General features: G+C 29.7%; 3 protein-coding genes across 7 annotated transcripts; 1 reads left to right on the top strand and 2 right to left on the bottom strand.

Annotated features, from left to right (window-relative positions):
• The first annotated feature begins 151 nt into the window (after positions 1 to 151).
• On the top strand, positions 152 to 8766 carry LOC137815051 (probable sugar phosphate/phosphate translocator At3g11320). 2 transcript variants are annotated; one of them, XM_068618076.1, is made up of 6 exons: positions 152 to 707; positions 848 to 1047; positions 5970 to 6443; positions 6587 to 6690; positions 6976 to 7204; positions 8242 to 8766. In XM_068618076.1, the coding sequence occupies exons 1-6, from the start codon at positions 656 to 658 to the stop codon at positions 8386 to 8388; spliced, it is 1206 nt and encodes a 401-aa protein (XP_068474177.1). In that variant the 5' UTR covers positions 152 to 655; the 3' UTR covers positions 8389 to 8766. The 2 variants fall into 2 exon arrangements, with proteins under 2 accessions (XP_068474177.1, XP_068474178.1); XM_068618077.1 differs by lacking the exon at positions 152 to 707 and having other exon boundaries at positions 864 to 1047; positions 4807 to 6443.
• Positions 8767 to 11299: 2533 nt separating this feature from the next.
• On the bottom strand, positions 11300 to 14683 carry LOC137815049 (uncharacterized protein At2g39910). Of its 2 annotated transcripts, none has more exons than XM_068618074.1 (7): positions 14100 to 14683; positions 13696 to 13782; positions 13411 to 13601; positions 12571 to 12766; positions 12236 to 12300; positions 11777 to 11878; positions 11300 to 11686 (listed from the first exon to the last, which is right to left on the bottom strand). In XM_068618074.1, the coding sequence occupies exons 1-7, from the start codon at positions 14610 to 14612 to the stop codon at positions 11536 to 11538; spliced, it is 1305 nt and encodes a 434-aa protein (XP_068474175.1). In that variant the 5' UTR covers positions 14613 to 14683; the 3' UTR covers positions 11300 to 11535. The 2 variants fall into 2 exon arrangements, with proteins under 2 accessions (XP_068474175.1, XP_068474176.1); XM_068618075.1 differs by having other exon boundaries at positions 11802 to 11878; positions 14100 to 14671.
• A 1792-nt stretch (positions 14684 to 16475) lies between these two features.
• Positions 16476 to 19470, bottom strand: LOC137815052 (LIM domain-containing protein WLIM2b-like). 3 transcript variants are annotated; one of them, XM_068618079.1, is made up of 6 exons: positions 19290 to 19470; positions 18856 to 19099; positions 18078 to 18177; positions 17947 to 17981; positions 17756 to 17845; positions 16476 to 16943 (listed from the first exon to the last, which is right to left on the bottom strand). In XM_068618079.1, the coding sequence occupies exons 2-6, from the start codon at positions 18988 to 18990 to the stop codon at positions 16719 to 16721; spliced, it is 585 nt and encodes a 194-aa protein (XP_068474180.1). In that variant the 5' UTR covers positions 18991 to 19099; positions 19290 to 19470; the 3' UTR covers positions 16476 to 16718. The 3 variants fall into 3 exon arrangements, with proteins under 3 accessions (XP_068474180.1, XP_068474182.1, XP_068474181.1); XM_068618081.1 differs by having other exon boundaries at positions 18856 to 19081; positions 19290 to 19460; XM_068618080.1 differs by having other exon boundaries at positions 18856 to 19093; positions 19290 to 19457.
• Between the last annotated feature and the right edge of the window lie 2210 nt (positions 19471 to 21680).

Genomic DNA, 21680 nt, shown 5'->3' on the forward strand with positions numbered 1-21680 from the left:
AAGACAAGAAAAGGGTAATCAACACTAATCTGATACCGTAGTAGATTCGAATATCCAATTTGCCCACTTCTGAGATGTCATGTCACCTCTCTTCATTATTGTTCTACTTTCACATTTCAATCTCATGAACCAAAACCCTTCTCTCACGTTCATTCCAACAAAAAAATATCTCTCAAAATTCTGATTGGTCCATCAAAATTCTTTATATCTCCAAAATTAATTTATTTTTCATTAATCTTGAATTATTTTCTCACAATAATCTTTTTCTACAAAATTTGGTCTGAGAATAGTTTGGCAAAATCTCCCCATTCATTTGAATTTACTTTATACATTCTTCAGCACTGAACAATACTGAACAACTCCACCAGTAAAAAGAGAAAAATGTATAAAAATAATATAACAGAGAATTTATGTATGGCAATTCATTTGATCAATATATATATCCTTTGGTCTGAAATTCTATTTGTTAAAGTGTTGATTCATTGATGTGGTTTTTCATAGAAAGAGGAAAACATCATTGTCACCCATGAATCAGTACTGAATAAGGCCCTTGTTCAGTTTCTTGTTTGTGTTTGTCTCTAAGTTAACTCTTTCACTTCACCTCTCTATATCCTCTTCCAGTTAAGCTACCCAGATTGGTGGACTTGCTTCTTCAATGGCTCAAATTGCTCTTATTGCTCCACCAACTTTCAGAGCTATTACCACTGGCATGTTCCACTTTCCATGCTGTCAAATTCACCATCCAACCTCTTATCTCTCTTTTTTCCTAATTTCTCTTGTGTTCTCCTAGGAACCAAACAGAGTCAAATGATGATTTAGTTTGAACCATGAACTGATGTGTTTTCAGGTGGGGGAAAACAGCAACAACATGAACTCTCATATTCAAGAAAGAGAGTGAGTTTAGCATCAGTTGTTCCAAGTAGGAAGATGAAGAAGGTTCCATTGTTTGTTTCATCAAATTGTGGTGGTGAAAGGAGTAGAAGTGTGGTGGTGAAAGTTTCAGGAGGAGGAACCATCTCTCTCCCTCATGGTTGGCCACCACAAAAGGTAAGTCACTATTGAAACTTTTCCTATCATATGTCCACAAATCAATTATTTTTATGAAAAAAAAGTTCTTTAACACCATGACCAGGAAATACATATATCTAATTAAAAAAAAAATTAATTTATTAAAATGTGAAGTGTATGTATATACTGTTTGCAGTATTAACATATAGGACTCTATTTTTATTTTTTATTTAAAAAAAATATCTCACTGTTTATCTAATACTTCGAAAATTTAATTAACACCAATGTTCCTATTAAACTTTTTATACCAATTAGTTATTCATCAAATTATTATAAATCAAAATGAGGATTCTATTTAAAAAAAATTTAAGTACTGAGTTTTGCCAATGTAAATATTTTAGAAAATTAACACCGAGTTTATCTTTGAATGATTAAATTCGTAGTTTTTGTTTAAAAAATGTGTTCAAAACTAATTTATACAACTTATTTTTATATTAACACATTACAATCACTTGATATTGAGAGAATAAATAATCAACTATAAATTAATTTATTTACTTTAGGAGAAGAACTAGTAGGGTTTTTTAGCGATCATTTTTCTTATGACTTTAAAACACAGACACTTACATTTATAAGTCGTGTGGTGCACGAGACGAAATGAAAATAATAAATTATAAATTTATTAAATGTAATGATATTTTTCTAGAAAAATGTAACAATAATACAATAATTTGAGTTTATTTAAAATTTTATACGTGAATTTTTTGGATAAGTATTTTTAAAGAAAAAAAAAACTGAAATTTGCAAATAATTTGTTAATAAGTTAAAAATAATTTATACACAAAATAAAAAAATTAGAAAAATTATATAAGAGAATATTACGAAAAAATATATAAGAGAGTTTTAAAAATTAAATTGTGAATAATCTAATGTTAAATTATGAAAAAAAAATATTTCTTTCTTTAAAAATACTTTTGAATAAGTTTGTTCAATCAAGTTTACCTTATGTTTAGTCCTTCCTCTATAACCTACATTAAAAACTTGAGTTTTATTAAAAAATTGTGAAAAATAAAAATATAAAAAAACATATACGTTCTCATTATGAGTTAAATTTAATAGTTACCTACCAAGTATATTGGAGAAGTTAATTGTTATTTTTTCAAAATATTAATATGTATGACTTTTTATATTATTTTTCACATTTCCCCCTTTTTTTTACATTTTACCTTATATTCCTTCTGCTATTTCTAGTTATCCATCCATTCTCCTTTTAAGAGTGTTAGAAAAATATTTTTTCAATAAATAAAGTTTATATAACCCTAGTTAATAAAGAAAAAAAATATAAGTGCATTAAAAATAATGAATAAAGTCATTACACAGTCACACGCCAGAGGACAAGTTTTTAATCACTAGTTACAATAGTATGTTTCTTTTCCTAGGTGACAAAAAAAAAATCAAATGATAATAATCATATTTCAGTTTGTCTTTGATGTACTATAATTTTTTATTTATTGAAATTTACCTTATTTTTACGTAATTTATATCCTAAGAAAAGCCTATTTACCAACTTCGTTTTAAAACGAAAATGAGAAATTATTAGAAACTTATCTTACCAATCTTGTTTTTTAAAAACTCATGAACTTGCATACTTTGATTTAATTAGGGTATGCATAAATTTCAAGGGACTAAAACAAAACTAAGTGGCCCATAGGGCCACATTAAATATGATCCACAAATCATGAATTATGGGCCCATGTTAAATATGACCACAACGGATTGAAATGGACTGTTTCTTCCTGCACCTCCATATCTTCTTCTGGCACCTTCATACACAACATGAAAATACATTTTTATCCTTCTTGTGTCATCCCCATAGAATAACTTCCGGATTATGTAATCCAAAAACGCATTTGAAAAAAGACTTATGGATTACATAATCCGGAAGTTAAAAAAGACTTCTGAATTATGTAATTCGGAAAGTAGTTATGCATCTGAAAAAAGACTTTCGGATTATATAATCCGGAAGTTAATTACAAATTTGAAAAATGACTTCTGGATTATGTAATCCAGAATATTACAGAGGGACATTTTTGGAAATACGAAAATCTATGGAGGTGAGAGAAAAAGGTATAGAGGTGTAGGAAGGAGCAGCCATTGAAATGTTAGTAGACAAAAACAAAACAAAAATTTATTTCTCTTCTCCAAAAAGATGAAATATTAGCAAGTCCTACAAAATATATTCATAGTGTTCATATTATGCATCCATTTATTAATAAAGTGGTCCCTACCAATGAATTCATCTTCCTACTAATGAATTTAGCGTAGACCAAGTCTATAAATGAATTCAATTGTTGAAGTTTGAATAGGACACATTTTTGGTAGAAAAATGTTGTTTGTTTTGAGTTCCAAACATGAGCAACTACATAAGTAACAAATGTTTCTATGCAAATAGAAGAAACCAAAACACAGTTTCAGGGAAAAGGATACCATCACTGTGATAAGCCTCAATATTAAATATATCATCTTCTCAAACCATCTTACTTAACTACCTATTCTTCTTAACAACTATATTATTTTAAACTAATTAATATAAAAATATTTTTTTTAAAGGTGTAAAGTTAGATTTTAACTTTTTAAATGGTTAAAACTGTAATTATTGTGAAACATATAAATACAAGTAAAATGTCTAATTTTGCATTAAGTTGTTGCTTCGCTTCTTTCTTTTCTGTCTCAATTAATATTTTTTAATTAATAAATTAATAAATATAATAAATTTCATTGATTAGTTATAATTTTTATATGATAATTAATGCATTAACTAAAAGTCAGTTAGAATTAGGTAGAAAGACTTATTCAACTAAAGAAGTAATTACTATATTCAACTTTAAAAATCAATCAATATAAAGATAAAAAATAATTATTCATTTTATAAAATAAAAAATATATTTTCAAAATTGATTTTAATTATATTTATTATATATACACCTTAAATATAAGATAATAAGATTAAATTAATTACTAAATACAATTTTTTTCTTCTACTTTAATGAAAAAAAATATACATTGTGATCTTCCATAAGGTTTGTATGTCTCAGAAAAGAAAAGTATCACATTTTTTCTCCTAGAACCCTAACAAGTTTAAAGTGTGAGTTTAGACGTTATGTTAAGCAAAAAGGTGAGTGCTTACACGTTCTCAATGTGAGTTTTTGTATTTAATAATCAGCTATTACAAATTCATATTTTCCAAACTACGTTAAACCCATTTTTTAATTTCTGATGAATCTTGGATCATGCACCAACATCTTTCACACAATCCCAACCAGAACTTCTTCTGCAGGAAAACAGAAAAAAAAAATGCTAATTCATGAATTCCTTCTAGATAATAAAAACACCCAAAAATTTATTAATAAATTTTAAATATAATTTAACTTTAATTCAAAATAATAAATTAATTCAAAATAAAATTAATATATAGTATATTTTACAAGTATCTCAAATTATATTTTTCTAAATCTATAAAATTTGAAAAAAACGTAGAAAATAAATAAGGCGGTGTTTGGACTCCCTTCCTTCCGGCCACCTCTGGCAAACTTTTCTGGTCAACTCTGTGCCTAACTTCATGTTCGTACCATTATAAGCGCGTTGAGTTCAGCAATAATAAGAATATTATTCTACATTATTATTAGTCCAATTTTTACGTCTTAAGTTAGACTTATTCCTACTACTAATTAATGATAATTAAATTAATACATTTTTTTTTTCATGTAACACCACACACGGATCATACGGTGCATCCAGTTGTACAAAATCTCTTAATTGTTGATGGATCATGGATCGTGCACTCCTTCATCTGATTCTTTCATTTGTTTTGTTTCTTACGATATTTATTACCATCTTTTTACATAATAGTAATATATTTTTGTTTCATTCAATATCTTTTTATTTCGTAACTTACACCCTTTTATTCTCTTCTTTACCCTTTTTATACATTTGCAAACAATATATTTAATTTAATCTTTTAAAATTTTCATTCATCCGTTGACCACGCTACATGTAACTTATCTCTTGACAAAAGATGGTATTAAGGAATGAAAATCTCAATCCAATTAAGATATTTAAATACAAAAGATCCGTTTAGAGAGAAAGTAAATTAGAAAGATTACAGATTTTTAAATAATAAAAATAATAAAATTCATCCTTTCAAGTGATATAAAACTTATTCCAAAATTTAACTGTTTCTCTTTATACTTTTTCTTGCAACTTACATATTACCATAAATACTGCAAATCTGCCCCCAATGAAATAACTACTAAGTAACTGTTAGGGGTGCTTCCTTTATTTGTTTACAGCCTACCACTATTATAATAATAAAAAAATATGTCATTTTTTAATTAAATAATTTTACTTATTAAAAGAACTTCTCTTTATTTTAAAATAAGTAAATAATTTTTCTTTTCTAAAAATAACGGTTACATAATTTTTTAATATAATTCTTTCTATTTTTAATTAGTAACTCATAAAATAATAAATATTTTTTCATATAATAAAAAATATGAATAAAATCTACTTTTGCTAATAATAATAATAATAATTAACATTAGCCCTTCACTATAATATAATAGAAGAGTTTTTAGTATATTATTACATCTTATGTTCTGCAGCTTTAAATTCATTTTTTTCTTTTCTCTTTCCCTGTATCTGTGTTTGGTCCTGTTTGAGTTGCAGAGAGGTTGGCAAGCACATTCCACACACACATTTTTTCCTTTGTCATCTTCAAGACCCAGATTTCTAATTCCGACGCAGACCCACCACTATCCTTAATTTTTCAGACCCCAAGCCATGGATTCTCAGATCCATGGCTTGTAAAGTCAACCCCTTTATCATTGTTTTGGTTGTCACCACTTAAAGCTAAACCCTTCTTCAATGCCCAGATCCCCATTAACCTCTCTCTGAAATCGCAGGGCTCTGAAGATCAAATCGAAAGCATCAACAGAATGAAGGGTTCTAACCGGTTCTTCACTATAGGGCTGGTGGCGGCGTGGTACTCCTCCAACATTGGCGTGCTTCTCTTGAATAAGTATTTGCTCAGCAACTATGGCTTCAAGTACCCGATCTTCCTCACCATGTGCCACATGACGGCGTGTTCCTTGCTCAGTTACGTCGCCATCGCGTGGATGAAGGTGGTGCCCTTGCAAACCATTCGATCCAGGGTTCAGTTCTTCAAGATCTCTGCTCTCAGTCTAGTTTTCTGTGTCTCCGTTGTGTTTGGGAACATTTCTCTGCGCTACCTCCCCGTGTCTTTTAACCAGGCTGTTGGCGCCACCACGCCCTTCTTCACTGCCGTTTTTGCTTACCTTATAACTTTTAAGAGGGAGGCTTGGCTCACTTACCTCACCCTTGTTCCTGTTGTTACTGGAGTCATCATTGCCAGTGGGGTATGTCTCATAACACCACACCCTTCTAATGATTCTAATTTGGAGTTTTTTTTAATGTGATTTCAGCTTGGTTCAACATGAAATTGAAAATATTTAATTGTCTGATGTTTGTGTTGTGTGTGTCTTGTTCTATTTGGCCTCAGGGGGAACCTAGTTTCCATCTGTTTGGATTTATTATATGTGTTGCGGCTACTGGTGCAAGGGCTCTGAAATCAGTGCTGCAAGGGATTTTGCTTTCTTCTGAAGGGTAAGGATTGAGAAACTCTAGATTGATTCGTTAACCATTAATGTTTAAATTATTTTCTTTAAACGGCAAGTTTTGGTCCCTGTCTGATGCTAACGAGGGGCAAAAGCTTAACTTTTACCTATGTGTAAGGACTAGAGTTTACAATTTTCTATGGACTAAAGTTTAAAATAGGACAATTATAGACACCAAATGAATAGTTTAATTATGGTTAATTTATCCCTATGTTTTTCTTGAGTGTTCGAGTTCTATGTTCAAATGGGTATTGACAGAGTTCTTGTGTGGCAGAGAGAAGCTGAATTCTATGAACCTTTTGCTTTACATGGCTCCAATGGCTGTGGTTTTCCTTCTTCCTGCAACACTTATAATGGAAGAGAATGTGGTTGGCATCACGTTGGCTCTTGCCAGGGATGATACCAAGATCATTTGGTATCTGCTGTTTAATTCGGCACTTGCATATTTTGTCAACCTGACCAACTTTTTGGTCACAAAACATACCAGTGCTCTGACCCTTCAGGTAAGTCGGATCAATCTAATCGGCTTCCATTCCTCTCTTTTTTTTTTATGTACTTTTCACTCCAACAAACTGTCTGTTGTCTCATCTCTTGGTAGTTGGGACATCAGATTTTGGTGGTTGTCAAATGAGTTTGTTGTCAAATCACAGGATATGTATCACCTTATCGGCATTATATTGGTCATTTTTTTTGTTTTTTCTTAGTTCTTCTGCAATGCGATCAGTGGTTGACTTATTTTGTTTCCCTGATTCTTTTTTGTTTGAGAATGGAATTCTTTGAAAACAAATTATATCAGGTCATGTGATATTTTACATTGCCTAGTATTTTGCATTTGCAATCTAGTCTCTCAAAATTCATAAATATCCAATTCTTCTAGTTTCTAGGATTGTGTGTTTACCAGATATTTGATAAATAGTTATTGCAAACTTAATTGAGGGGATGCCACTGAGAACTTTCTGCTGGATCCCTAAAGCTAGTACTAGGCCAGTACATTCAAACATCGCTACTGATAGTTCACAAGTATATAAAACTATGTGGTTGAATAGTTTAGTGATGCTCTGTAAGGTTCAATTATTCAAGTTAGTCGATAGCAGTATTTGTAACAATTGCTCAAGATGACTCCTGATCACAACTTGCTGATGAGTAAATCATTCGGGTGACTATTAAAACTGTATTAAAAGGTTAGCAATGAATTTAGGATGATTGATGCATGCGTTTGCCAAAACTATACAGGTGAGTGTTTTGAGAATTTCTCATAGAAATGTACATTCAAAAAGAAAATCTATACCCCTTTCAAATTTCTCTTTGATTTTTGTTTTGTTTTTACCCTTCTGAGTAATTGTATATCACTAAATGTTTTTGGATTGATGAAATCTGTGATTCAAATGAGCATGTGTAGATGAAACCTGTGTTTTGTTATGGTATCCTTCAAGTCTGATTTTGATCTTTGCTTGAGTGTTTCCTTTTTTTTTCTGTTTAATTTCTGATGATTATTCTTAAATTGAATTGGATTGATAATCTAAGTGTTGACCTCATACAGGTACTAGGAAATGCTAAAGGTGCTGTAGCAGTAGTAGTTTCAATCCTAATCTTCAGAAACCCAGTTTCGGTCACTGGAATGATGGGTTACTCACTCACAGTCTTTGGAGTTATACTCTATAGTGAAGCCAAAAAGCGAAGCAAGTGATACTGATACATCATTCATGTGCAGCCAGCATTGAGCGGACAACCTTTAGTTATACTCCAACAACATTTACTTTTCATTACTACACAGGCAACCTCACCATTCAGAAGGCAAATTTGTTTAGCATGCTAGTAATCAGAATCCAGAGTTTCTGACTCTAATACACACATTTTTTACCCACACGCCAGGCCTCATTGAAAGTATTAGCAACGATGCAGATATGGTACACACAACAAAAAGTTGCAATAATCGAGAGTACCTTTTGTCATTTCTTATTAGAGGAAAAGGAGTTGTAAAATTGGATGTCTACACTTATATTGTTGAATACTATTTACATTCGTTTATTAATGATAGAATTCATATTTTTGCCCGTCTTCCAAATTCTTCATTATCATTCCTGATATATTTTGAACCAGAGAATAGTAACAAATGAATTCAAAGAATATGTAAACAGTCTTTACATATTAATTATTCACTCTCCGTGATTTTTAATTGTTAATCACACATACTCTAATCTCTATACACATCTTCCATGCAACAGATGGTGAGTTCCATATTCCTTAACTCGCCTGCAGAATTAAGAAATGACCTTTTGTTTATTCATTTATCAAATAACAAAGTTGCATAAATGCTGTCATCATTGTCGACTGAATAAAATCAAAGGAAAGTCAACCTCTCATAACTCAAGAATTACATCTATTTCAACTCTGTAGATTACAGCCAATGATTTCTTTTCACTAAGATAAACTTCAAAAAGTGTAGTCCAAAGTATACATATAAATATAAAGGTCTCAGCAAAATAATAGTAGTATCATTGTCCTGAGCATCCGACCATAAAAGTTAATTCAAGCACTCCATTCTTCATGTCGTATTCTCTTACTTTTTTTCTGTCCATCCTCACATGTGTGATTACAGATATCCAACAAAGCATATGACAAATAAAATACTATAACAAAACGATATTCAGATAAGTTTAAGCGTATTAGGACAGTTTTTGGAGAGTGGGCATCAGTGAGTACCACACTTTACTTACCGTCTGTCAATCTTTTATATATTTGCAAACCATACATTCAAAAACATGTCACAGATTACACAAAAGTATATTTTATATTATACAATCTGAATTCAATTCCAGAAACTATAATCTGATCATTTAAAAGTATATTTAGATTTTGAAATCTGAAATATATTTTCAAATCTAAAAGTGTATTTTTTATCGTAAAATTCAAAATGTTTTTTAAATTGTATTTATATTATACTTTTGAATTCCCAACTATGCAATCTAAGATTTTTGTAAAGCCATGCCCAATTTGGATTTTCCTAACACTAATGGAGGTACAGTGGTAAAAGAAATTGTACATTGCAGAGCATCAATTGCGTTCTACCTACCCGCGAATTCGTCTTCAAAGGCTATTTAGGTTTTGTTTGGATTGAAGAGGAGATTTGTGAGGAGGGGAGGGACTGGATTTGTGAGGATTGGAGAGGATATGTGAGGTTGTTTGGATTGAGGGATGATAGAGTGGATTTGTGAAAATGGTTTATTGTAAGTTTACAAAATTGTCCTTCTTATTAAAAAAAATATTTAAATAATGAATTATGATTTTATTTTTTTAGATTTGAATTAATTAAATATTTTTAATGTATAATATTCATAATTATTTATATTTTTAATAAAAAATTTAAAAATATAATATAGAATATTTTGGTGTTAAATTGAAATAAATTTATTAAATACATTAAAATTTATGAAAATAATATTCATTTGTTAATTTATATAACTATATATATGGTTGATATTATAATTTTATTTTATTATTTTATTATTTTATTATTTATAATTATATGTTGTTATTAATAGTATAATTAAATATTTTTGAAATTATAAATAATAAATAAATTTATGTAATATTTAATTTTATATATTAAAATAAAATGCATGCACAAGGGTATTTTGGTAAAATGCATTAATCCTACTAAATCCTAAATCCTGAGGAATGAAAAAAATTCTACACCCTCTCCCCCATCCTCAATTCTCACCTACTCGCTTCTACATTATTTCAAGTATTAATAGTTTCATTAGTTAATTAGATACTTCCATTATTTTAAAAGTATTGAATAAAGACATACAAATAAGAAAAAAAACAACTAAAAAAATTCTTATGATGCCATTTACAGTATATTTTATTAATGAATAAAAGGAATATTGAATAAAGAAAAAATAATGATAGGTGTTTGAAAGGTGTTTGTGTTTAAAGAGTATCTATATTTTTCCTTATTTTAGTTACATACTTGCATCCAATACCCAATTAAACAGAGGTCTTCTTACTAATGGTTACTCATCAAATCAGGAAGAGTCAAAATTAGAATAACTGTTGTATGAATAAATTACAAAATTGATATCTTTAAAATAATAACTAATGGGAAAGTGAAAAGTGTCTCTATATAATTTTTTTAAAATAATAATATTTAGATAAAAAAATGTTGAATAATTTATAGCATATCATGCTGTTAAAAATATAAATAAATTATAATGTTAAAGATATAATTCATAATATACTATGCTGTTAAATTATTTATAATTACTTCCTTTTAGCACTTGAATTTTTTAATTTTTTAAATAATAAAATATAATTAAATAAAAAATAAGAATATGTATATATTAAATAGAAAATCTCTTTATACCGTTCCTCTGTAGTTTTGTTCTACTATATTTTAATTTTTCTAAATTAGTGTCCTGGTGAATTTTATATTATTATTTAAAAACATTAATAAAGGTAAAATAGGAAAAAATGTGGAAATCCTATTAAATATTATTACAGATTAATTAAGGGATGAAATTCGATGCACTTCTGAGAAAAAACTGCAGATGACATTTCTACGAAAAAGAGTAGTAAAATTAGATTTCTACACAGTGTTGTTTAACACTATATTTGTTTATTAATTAGATAAAATCTATATTTTTACAATCCACTAATTTCTTAGATATCGTGGATTTCTTTAATATAATTCCTGAGATATTTTGAAGTTGAAAATAGTTAAAAATGAATTCAAAAAATATAAAACAAAACTAAACTTAACATGTTTGTCATTCTCGCACCCAAGATATCTACTACTTAATTACATGAAATAATCAGAAATGCGATGAACTTATCATTTAACAGGTACCGAACCCTGCTGAAGACAATCTTCTGAAGGCACAGTCTTAGTATTACTTCTTTCCCTTAAAGACAGATTAAGAATGGTTAAGTCTGGATCCGATCGATGCTTGTCCCAAGCTGCATTAAAATGAAGGCCTCTGCTTCTGGGTACACAGAAAGGATATGGACATGGACTAATGAGGAATGAATATATCACTCGTACAAAGAAATTAATCAAAAAAATGAAGTCTTACTCTTGTAGTAGGATCAGTATCTCACATATATTTGCTTTAATATCTACCCGAACTGTTCTCAATGCTGCCTCCTTGTACACAACAGCAAGTTCATCTACCAATCTGAAGTGAAAATGATATTATGTGCTCGAAATGAATTATATTATCAAGGCACAAATACAATAGAAATAAATATGTCTATATCCTTGGACTGATGGACCCCAGGATTCTGCCAAGTGGGAAACCAGGATTAATTTCAGTTACTTCTAAATTCTCCTAAAAATGGTTTAGGAAGAAAAGGACTACTGATGTTTACATCAGATCCTTACAGAATAATGTTTTGACTATGATAAGGATGAAGGCACACAAACAAGTAAACGATATGCTCAAGTGCTACGGAAGTTAATCCCTATTTGTCAAGTACATGAATGCCACATTTATCTGAAATTAATATTTCATATGGTCATTTTTTTAACTTACTTTGCAATAAATGGTGAGTTCCTTATCCACGTCAGTCTACAAATTATATATGTACATTTTAGAACCTGCAGAATGGAAATATATAAAAGAGTTAATCAGAAATTACTTTTTTTTCGTTTTACCAAATACTAAAAGAACAAAGTAGCATATATGTTCTTCAGTGTCAAAGCCATACAGGGAAAGGAAAGCCAAGGTCGAAACCTTTTCCAAGTTAAAACAATTCAACTATTCTGAACGTATATCTATTTCAACAGTGCTGGTTACAACCAATAATTTTGGTTCAGTAAGATAAACTTTTAAAAGTGTAGTCCAAAGTTTCAATGAAAGGTACTCACCAAAATAATAGTCTCATCGTCATCAGCGTGCATCCACTGAAAAAATAATGGGAAAATGCGCCTGAAGTGAGCTAAAAGCACAAGACCAACACCATTAAATAGTGAATCAGCAGATTTAAGCCATGCAATTCGTCGCTCTTTGTTTCTGGGCTGGCGCTCCAAGTGACTTATCATCTCCTTTAGCATCCTTTCAAACCTATTCAAATTAATGATATATTGAAATCAAGATACAATGTATGCTTCTATGGGGATTGAGGAAACTTCCTGACTTATATCAGTAAGGCCAATGGGGAAGTTATATAACTTTTTTCCAAAATAAATAACACCCTCGCAAGTAGTAAATAAAAATTCTTCACTCGTTACACTTAACAGTCAAAATCTACCCCCATTAACATTATATCCACTCACTCTCTACTTGATGAGATTGAGATCACTTAACCAAACATAGTAAATGTTTGTAAAAAGATTTATGCTCCCTTGATCCATTAAAGGGAAAAAATTCCTTTGCTATATAAACAGAACTATGTAATTTGTTATTCCCTTGCAATTAAATTAAAAACATCAATGCTAACGGATTATAATCAACAGGTACTACAATATTCTATATTTCTGAGAAGTGAAAACTATGTTTAAAGTAAGTCTGTACAATAGTCAAGAACTAACTGCATAAAGATGGAGGGCATGACTAAGTAATATCCACTTTCCTGCTTATTCAGTTAGCTAATTATTTGAATGCCAGAATTCCCCACAGCATTGAACATGTGAAAATCTTTAAAAAGTTCCCACCAAGCTATAACATCTACAATTGAAAGATAATAGAAAGGAAATGGATGAATATACCAAGGACTACGGGGATTATTTCTCTGAGTAAGAGTCACAAGAACTACCGACGCCTCAACCACAAGATGCCATATCTCGTCATCAGAAGCCGTGTTCTGGCAGCAGGCATCTAGAACAGCGTCCACATACCCACCAAGCTCAGCTGCATCCACATTTTTTCCAATATGCGCGAGGCTAATCATGCCCTGTCCCTGAAGTCACACAAGAGAGCAAAACTCACTCATGACAAACAGAACTATTTCAAGATTCACTGGATTATATTTGAACTTCCTATTTGCAACATACCTTCACTACAGCGGACCAATGATCAACAGCAGTCAGTGCACAAGGAATCACCAATCCACACAATTTACCCAAACGAGGAGAATCAACCTGTCAAAAATCCAATTATTACCTTAATGTCTCAGCATGGACAAATAACTGAACCAAACTTCAAGTTATGAGTAATAATGCAGGCATCCATAGCATAAGTTCTTTTTACACACCATTCATCCAGTCACAACCTGATATTGATTGACTTTTACAGTAACCAGTTAACTACTTTAAAAGGCATTCCCACGAAATTTCTAGTTGGTTGGAAATGTAGAATATATTTCATACTAAGAATACATACAAGTTGAACTGTTAAATTATTATCTTCATTTTATTGTCATAACATACAATCAAAGTACCGAAACCCTAGTACTAACCTGCGTAATAAACCATCTAAACTGAAAAGCAGCGAGAATGGCAAACCCAACGGGAACTCTCGCCGATGCCGCGGAGAACTCGTCGCTCTCATCTGACTTATCTATGGAGCTCTCCTGAATCCTCTCTTTCAAAAGTGGCAAAACCTCGGGCATCAGTTCCAGCACAAACCACTGTTCCGGAGGAACAACGACATCACGATTTCCGTCGCCGAGTTCGGCGAGATACAAGCAGGAGAGCTTGGAGAAGGACGAGGCTGCGAGAGAGGAGAGATGGCTGGGGATCCATGAGAGAATGCCGGAATAGTCGAATTCAGAAGAGCAAAGGAGAGCGCACGCGAGAGCGAGGTCTTTGACGGAGGCTGTTGGTAGGAGGAGGGGTTCGAGAAAGGCTTTGACGGAGACATTGGAGGCTCGGTGTGGAGTGTAGGGGACGGTGGCCAGAGACTCCGATATTCGGGTCGATGAACGGAGAATAAGGTCTCGGAGCGGGGAAGATGGTGGTGCTTCCAGCATTTGGTTCTGATTAGGGTTTTGGTTCCGCCGCTAACGACAACACCGCTGTTTTCTATAAACGGCGTCGTAATAACCACTGTATATTATGAATTAAGTAAAAAAAACTTAATAATTATTTCAAAATAATTAAAAATATTATTAAAGCTAATAATAACAAGTAAAATGAATTATAAAAATTAAAATTAAAAAAATTGATACGATAAATTAGTTGAAAACTATCTTTTATATAACACACACATTTGAATAATAAAGTTTATTCTAAAATCAAATTTTATTTTATTTTAGGAAGATCCCACCATAATTAATTATTATTAAGACTATTTTACAAGTTTTTTTTTTAATTTTAAATCATCTTGCCATGACACATCATTATAAAGACTATCTTACCAGTTTTGTTTTAATGATGATATGTTACAATTTGTAGTTCAGTTTTTAATGTTTAAAAATAATTTAATTTTTAAAATTCAATATTTTTATTATTCTTAAAATTCTCATCATATCATACTAACATATTTCAATATCAATTTCTTATAAGATATAAATTTTAAATTTAAAACTTTAGAAACCATATGGGAGATGCTCTAACATTAATAATGCGCTACTTAATTAAAAATGAGTTCTTAGATTGTTGGATTTGACTTATCAACCCAAAAGTGAAAAGTACATCAATTCAGTTTAACTTAAAAAATTTGTACATAATAATATAATAATGAATGGCGAAATTTAATTACATAATAATGTATGTCATACTATAATCTAATCCTTCAATCTAATGGACCAGGCCAAGATTGACGTGTTTATTTTATTTTATAATTTACATTTATATAAATTTAAGAAAGAGTAATATCATATTAAATAAGTTTAATTATTTTTGTCAATCACTCATTTGTGACATCGTTCAAATTTGACTGAAATCTTTCTAAGTTCAAAAATTTTGGAGCCATTTTTAAAGGCTGCGTTAAATGTTCCTTATGTATTAATTTATTAAACATGTGGTCAATAAATGGACCAAACTTGTTGAGTGTAGTTTGAACTGTGAGTTAAAGCTAGATACATACATAACTAAAACTGTGCTCATTGTTCACCTATTATATTTTTTTATTTTTTTCTTTATAATATAAATGAACATAATTAAATTTTTTTTTTATAATTCTAGCAAGTTCTAACATAATTTTTAAAAAAATACATTAATTTTTTAAAAACTTAAATTTATTATATAATTTTTTTTTATGATCATAAAATTAAGAAACAAATATTTTTAAACTAAACATGAGAAACATCTCTCTATTACAAAAAAAATGAAATATACTCTTTAAATTTTTATAATTATATAATATATAGATTTGTATTCTCTTATTTTACATTTCAAAGATTACATGTATTTCTATATTCGTGTTGTATCATTATACTACATAAATTTTTATAATTATATAATATATAAATCTGTATTCTCATATCTTACATTTCAAAGATTACATGTATTTCTATATTCGTGTTGTATCAGTGTCTATGCTACATATTGCGAAACGTAATTTTGCCCAAGCCAAATGAAACAGATGCAAGTACAAAAATTATCTTAGAATATTTATGCAGCTAGATAGGATAATAGGATCATTTTGAGTAAAAATGAAAACAATTGAACTATATTATAAAAAAGTATTGGTTTAAGATTTTAAATTGGAAGTAATATAGTAATTTGTAGTATAAGATATTTCATGACTAATCTTAAATCTTTTCAGTGTATCTTTTCTCAAATAATCTCAAGTTAAGAATTTAAATGGAAAATTGTATTGTATCAACTCTTTTGTGTTATGAGACCTAAGGCAGAATAAGAATATAAATATAAATGCAATGAAGGCAATATCATGAAATTAGAGTGAAATATCTCGCAAATCACGCACTCATTGGTCATTACGGAATGTCCATTGTATAAATAAAGCACACAAGATTTGGCACGCCACGCATGTGTAAGTAAAAAAAAATCAGAAATGATGGAGTCGCCACAGAACGATCAAAAGAAAAAAAAAAAGGCACACATACAAACACTTGCTTGATAGACCAAAATGTATTTGTTAAAGAAAAGGCAATAGAAGAAGGAACCAACATTCAAGATTCTGGAACAGTGGCTGCTGCTGCTGCCGCCGCCGCCCGTTTGATTGATGCAGATTTTGTGAGATGATTATAGCTCCCTTTCTCCTTAAAAAGCTGGGAGAAATGGTGCTTGCAATACAGAATGCCCTCAAGGGCTGCATAATTAGATGGGGTTATGGGACAACCACCATGTGAACACTTGAAACATGATTTGTGATAGGCCTGCCCTTCCACTGTTACCTAAAAATCAAAGAAAAAGATATGCCTATTTACACTAGCAACAAGAAACCAAGATGAAGTTCTAATTCTGGTTAAGTGCAGAACTGCAGATTTACAAATAAAGTCAGTAGATTTTTCAGTTTGGTTATATACTTTCCACATTCATGACCTAAATGGTCAATGGGACAGAAGTTTTCTAATAGAGCTACACTCAGTATGAATAGAGTGGGTAATAAAGGTCATGTTTGATTTCCTTCTTACCTTTTGGCTTTAAAATAGTTTTCTAAAACAATGCCACACTACATTAATTTTAAAATACAGGTATATGTCCTTATCAGCATGGATTTCATTAGATGGAAATTTTATAACGATTTCACAAGCAAGTGTAATTTAGCTTTCTTGACCTGCAGAATTATGAACTAAATCAGAATATATGTTTCATCATGTTAGGCACAGAAATAAAATATGAACGTTTATCTCCACACAATTAACTCCCATTACGATAAGGAAGCCATACAGAGTCTAGCTGTGGTCCAACAAGAAAATGAAGTTCAAACTCCTCTTTTCCACAGGATATTTTTGAGGCAGTGACACTCTTGATTTCACAGAACCAAGAGTACCAGACCAAATGGCGACTCCAAACCTATAATACTAGTCCATTAGATAAAAGAGTCTCAAGGCTTGAGAACTACATCAAGTAGCTTATTGTACTCATTTTAAGAATCCTTAACTCTTGAACATCCATATGCCCAATTTGTAACAGAAATATTTTGTAACTTTATGATGGATATTGAACATGATCAAGTATTTTGTTTGAAATATTTAAATCCTACCTTCTCCAATGGATAAGCAGTTTTCCCACATGTAGCACACTTTTCTTGTGTGCCAGAAAACATGCTCGCAGCTTTACTAGGTGACCTTGTCTGGAAATAAACAAAAGATGCCAATGGTTATTCAATAATACCAAATGCTGCAGACATGTTTATCACAACGAAGTTTGAAAATTGCAAAATAAAGCATTTACCAGCTCAGGAGTAGTCTTATCAGCTAACTTTGCAGCTGTTCAAAATGAAAATGTGGCCATTAAAGAGACATCTGATTCAAAAAACCACACAAACACAGCTTCACCTCAAAAAGAAAAAGAACAAGACATACGTGACTGGAAGTTCTTGCTGAAGGTGCCAGTCTCCTTGAAGAGCTGCTCATAGTGAGGTTTACAATAAAGAACACCTTCCATTGAGGAATAGTTGCTCAGCTGAAACAAAAAAGGTCATTACATAATTCGTATGAAAGTTTAAACTCAAATACACAAATGCTAACCCAATTAGTGTCCAACATCACTAAGGCCCTGTTCGAATAAACTTCATAAACATTCATAGGGAAAGAAAATAAGAAGGTAAAACGAATTGAGTTTCTCTCACGAGTTAAAATCAATTGAAGCACTTCAGTTTTTATAGAAGTTTCATCAAATAACTGCTTCCTCCCGTTAAGATGCATAAGTTGATTTTAGCTTATAGATGTTCAATACATTTTACTTTCTTCTTCTTTTTTCAACTATAAGTATTTATGGAAAAGTTTATTTCTTCATACCCGAAGCAAAAGGAGCAGATCTGTGTCATTACAAGAATCAAGTGAAGATTTTACACTCCAAAAATTCTAAGCATCATCAAATTCTAAAAAAGGAATGAGGGTGGTGTCCCAATTTTTTTTCTGATCAAATAATAAACTCACACTACCTTTTTTTTTATCAACCAGCTAAAATTCTCGTCGGAATTTTACATGGATGCAAGGCAGCGTCAAACAAAAGCAAGAATCTTTAGCAGAATTTAACAAATAAAAATAAACAACAGTACTAATAAGCCATCAAACAAATAATGCAACTAACAAAAACAAACAAAATAAAAATAATATTAATAAGGCCAAAAAAAGGCACCTTTAATGTTCCTTTGCAGTGGGAGCACCTGAAGCAAGCTTTGTGATAAGCAGTGCCATCAGCAGAAAGCTGATCAACGGGATAAACCGTTTTCTCACAAGCCTTGCACTTTTGCTGGGTTCCGATAAAAGACATTGCTGTGGCGTTTAGATCTAAATTCACCACCAATTCCAAATTCACAAGGCACTGGATCGGCTTCAGTGACTACTTTTCGTGTTAGATTTGCCTATGACAATAACTTGAGCTACTCATGTCAACCAAAAACATTAACAACAATGAGCACAAAAAGTTCCAGCAAACCCACAAAAAAAAATCAAATTTTGAAACCTTAAAAAGATCCTCGTATGAATGAATCTGTTTGGTTTGGTTTGGTTGAGAGAAAAGAAAATAGTAGACTTAACGAAGTCAAAGTGGGTATTTCATTTTCAGCATACCTTGCGAAGAGAAAGTGGTGAATGGTGGATCGGTTGTGATCTGAAGCTTTGAACTGAAAAGTTGAAGATAAAGATAGAATGAGAAATTTTGAGGGCGAAAGTGAATGAGAAGAAAAAGAAGAGGAAGTTGAAACCACAACTCGGGAATATGAATGTCATTCAATATATATTGATTGATAACAGATCATACCTTGCTCATCATAATGAAAATCCATTCAGCACAGAAAATTAATACATTTTTATTGCAAATATTACTGTTTAAAATTAAAAAACAATTAATTCAGTTGATAATAATAAATTTATATTTTTAAATTACCTTTATTATCAGAATTTTTCTAATTATTATTTAATGTAAGTTGGCCTTTTTTTCGTTAACAATATCTTAGTTCAAATATTTAATACAAAGAATATATTGGACTAAGTCGTGTAAAACATCATTTTTAATTTAAGTGTTATAAATAAAATCAGATTAATAAATATTAGGAATAAGGATACAAATATCCTTGCTGTCTCCATTCACACTTTTTTATTCGTTTGGCAGAATCCACTAACGCTGTTTCTTTTTTTCTTTTTTCCCTTTTTTTTCCATCATGGCCAACAACTCAATCAGACCAACAAAATTAGTACAACTCAAACTTGTTTTTTTATTAATAATTAATAATTGATTAATATTTTTCTTTTCTTTTTTCTATAATGATGCACTGTTTTTAAAGAAAAACCGGGAGTAAATTAAATTCCCGTGTCGAAATTTCAAAACATAAATATTTTTTATTTTTTATAACTGACATTAATTAAATACGCGAATTATCAAAATTCAATAACCTACATTTTAGTTTAGTACAAAATTAGTATTGGGCACAATTTTCATATAACTGGTGAAATAAAAAAGGACAAAGTGTAGATAAAATTGGTGAAATTTTAAAATTAAAAAAACGGACAAAGTAAATAAAAAAAGGTGATTTTATTTAAATAGTGAAATAAATAAGAGAGAGGTATTGAAGTAAATGAAGCAAAAAATGCAACGAAATAAGTCTAAATACGTGTTATAGATATTCTTTTATCCCATTAGATGAAGATAGAATTTCCAGCCTTATATTATTATTATTATTATCATTGTTATTATTATTATTATAACCACATTAACACAAAAACTTTGCATACATTATTTAAAGATAGGATAGAAATAAGTACATATATAAATGCAAAATTTATTTTATAAATATTTTGTGATGCAAAATTAAGTTTGAAAATTATTATTTAATGTGTTATTAAGGTCTATTTTAGTAAAATTTATTGAATTTATTATCTCGTCTACTATTTGACTATAGGATAACTAGATGAAAATTCTGTTAAATACATCCAATGATAAATATATACTACTTTCTCATATTTTATGATAAATATAAAGTATATAAGTAATGTGAAAGTAATTTTATTATTCAATTCTGTGAAATTGATATAAAATTGAAATTATTTTTTTAATAAATAATATATAATATGTGATTTAAGAGTTTTGAAATAAAAATAAAATAAAAATCTTAAACAGGTAGATGACAAAAGATATAAAAAAACAATTAAGATAATATACTATCCTTATGAATACTTATTTATATGTTTTTCTGTCGTATATGTTTATAATACGAATAGAAGAAGAACCTGCTTCATAAGAAAGGTTTAGAATATCTTCTCCAACATGTTGACTTTAAACAACTTAGTTTTAATATTCTTATAACATTAAATGTATAAATAGTCGTATATTATAGTGGAAAAATCTTATTTTAGACAAGATTAATAGCATACATCAATATGTTTTTTTTATATACTTTAATTATAAAAATGATATATAATGTTGATCCATATATATATATATATATATAAGAGTTTGTTATGATTAATATTTTTTATAAACATGTATAAGAGTGTGTTATGATTAATATTCTCTATAAAAAAAATATGAATGGACAAACAAATTACTTCCAAATTAATAATAAAATAATAAATATATTTATAATAATTAATTTATTACAACGTAGAGTTATTGATTCATTAAAACAAATAACACTATAACCTGTGTTTTGATAGAATTTTTCACAAATTAAAATACATTGAATTTGAATTGGTTTTATTTCAAATTATTCAAATGTTTTGTTTTGATAAAGCAATTCAAATTTAGTGAATTTTAATTTTCTTGTTTGAATAAATTATTTAAATTATCGCCAAATTCACAAAATTATTTAAATATTAAATAACTATTAAAAATTCAAAAATAACATTATTACCAACCTTATATCAATTCATTTTATTTTTTCAGTGAAAGTTCATCAAAATTTGCTAAACTTTTTCTAAGTTGATGTTAACCAAAATTATTTTCATTTCGACTATAGTTATTTA

The sequence above is a fragment of the Phaseolus vulgaris genome, chromosome 1 (assembly GCF_000499845.2).
Source record: "Phaseolus vulgaris cultivar G19833 chromosome 1, P. vulgaris v2.0, whole genome shotgun sequence".
NCBI lineage: Eukaryota > Viridiplantae > Streptophyta > Magnoliopsida > Fabales > Fabaceae > Phaseolus > Phaseolus vulgaris.

Bases quoted from the DNA above. Each gene is read 5' to 3' on its own strand.
- LOC137815052 (XM_068618079.1), bottom strand. From the start codon at position 18,990: ATGTCTTTTATCGGAACCCAGCAAAAGTGCAAGGCTTGTGAGAAAACG. The intron at 18,178-18,855 runs GTGCCTTTTTTT...TTTTTGTTTCAG, and splicing joins ACTGCAAAGGAACATTAAAG to CTGAGCAACTATTCCTCAAT. The intron at 17,982-18,077 runs GTATGTCTTGTT...CATTTTGAACAG, and splicing joins CAGCAAGAACTTCCAGTCAC to CTGCAAAGTTAGCTGATAAG.
- LOC137815051 (XM_068618076.1), top strand. From the start codon at position 656: ATGGCTCAAATTGCTCTTATTGCTCCACCAACTTTCAGAGCTATTACC. The intron at 6,444-6,586 runs GTATGTCTCATA...ATTTGGCCTCAG, and splicing joins GAGTCATCATTGCCAGTGGG to GGGGAACCTAGTTTCCATCT. The intron at 7,205-8,241 runs GTAAGTCGGATC...GACCTCATACAG, and splicing joins CCAGTGCTCTGACCCTTCAG to GTACTAGGAAATGCTAAAGG.
- LOC137815049 (XM_068618074.1), bottom strand. From the start codon at position 14,612: ATGCTGGAAGCACCACCATCTTCCCCGCTCCGAGACCTTATTCTCCGT. The intron at 13,783-14,099 runs GTTAGTACTAGG...GATTTTTGACAG, and splicing joins TTAGATGGTTTATTACGCAG to GTTGATTCTCCTCGTTTGGG. The intron at 11,879-12,235 runs GTAAGTTAAAAA...TTTTCACTTCAG, and splicing joins AACTCACCATTTATTGCAAA to ATTGGTAGATGAACTTGCTG.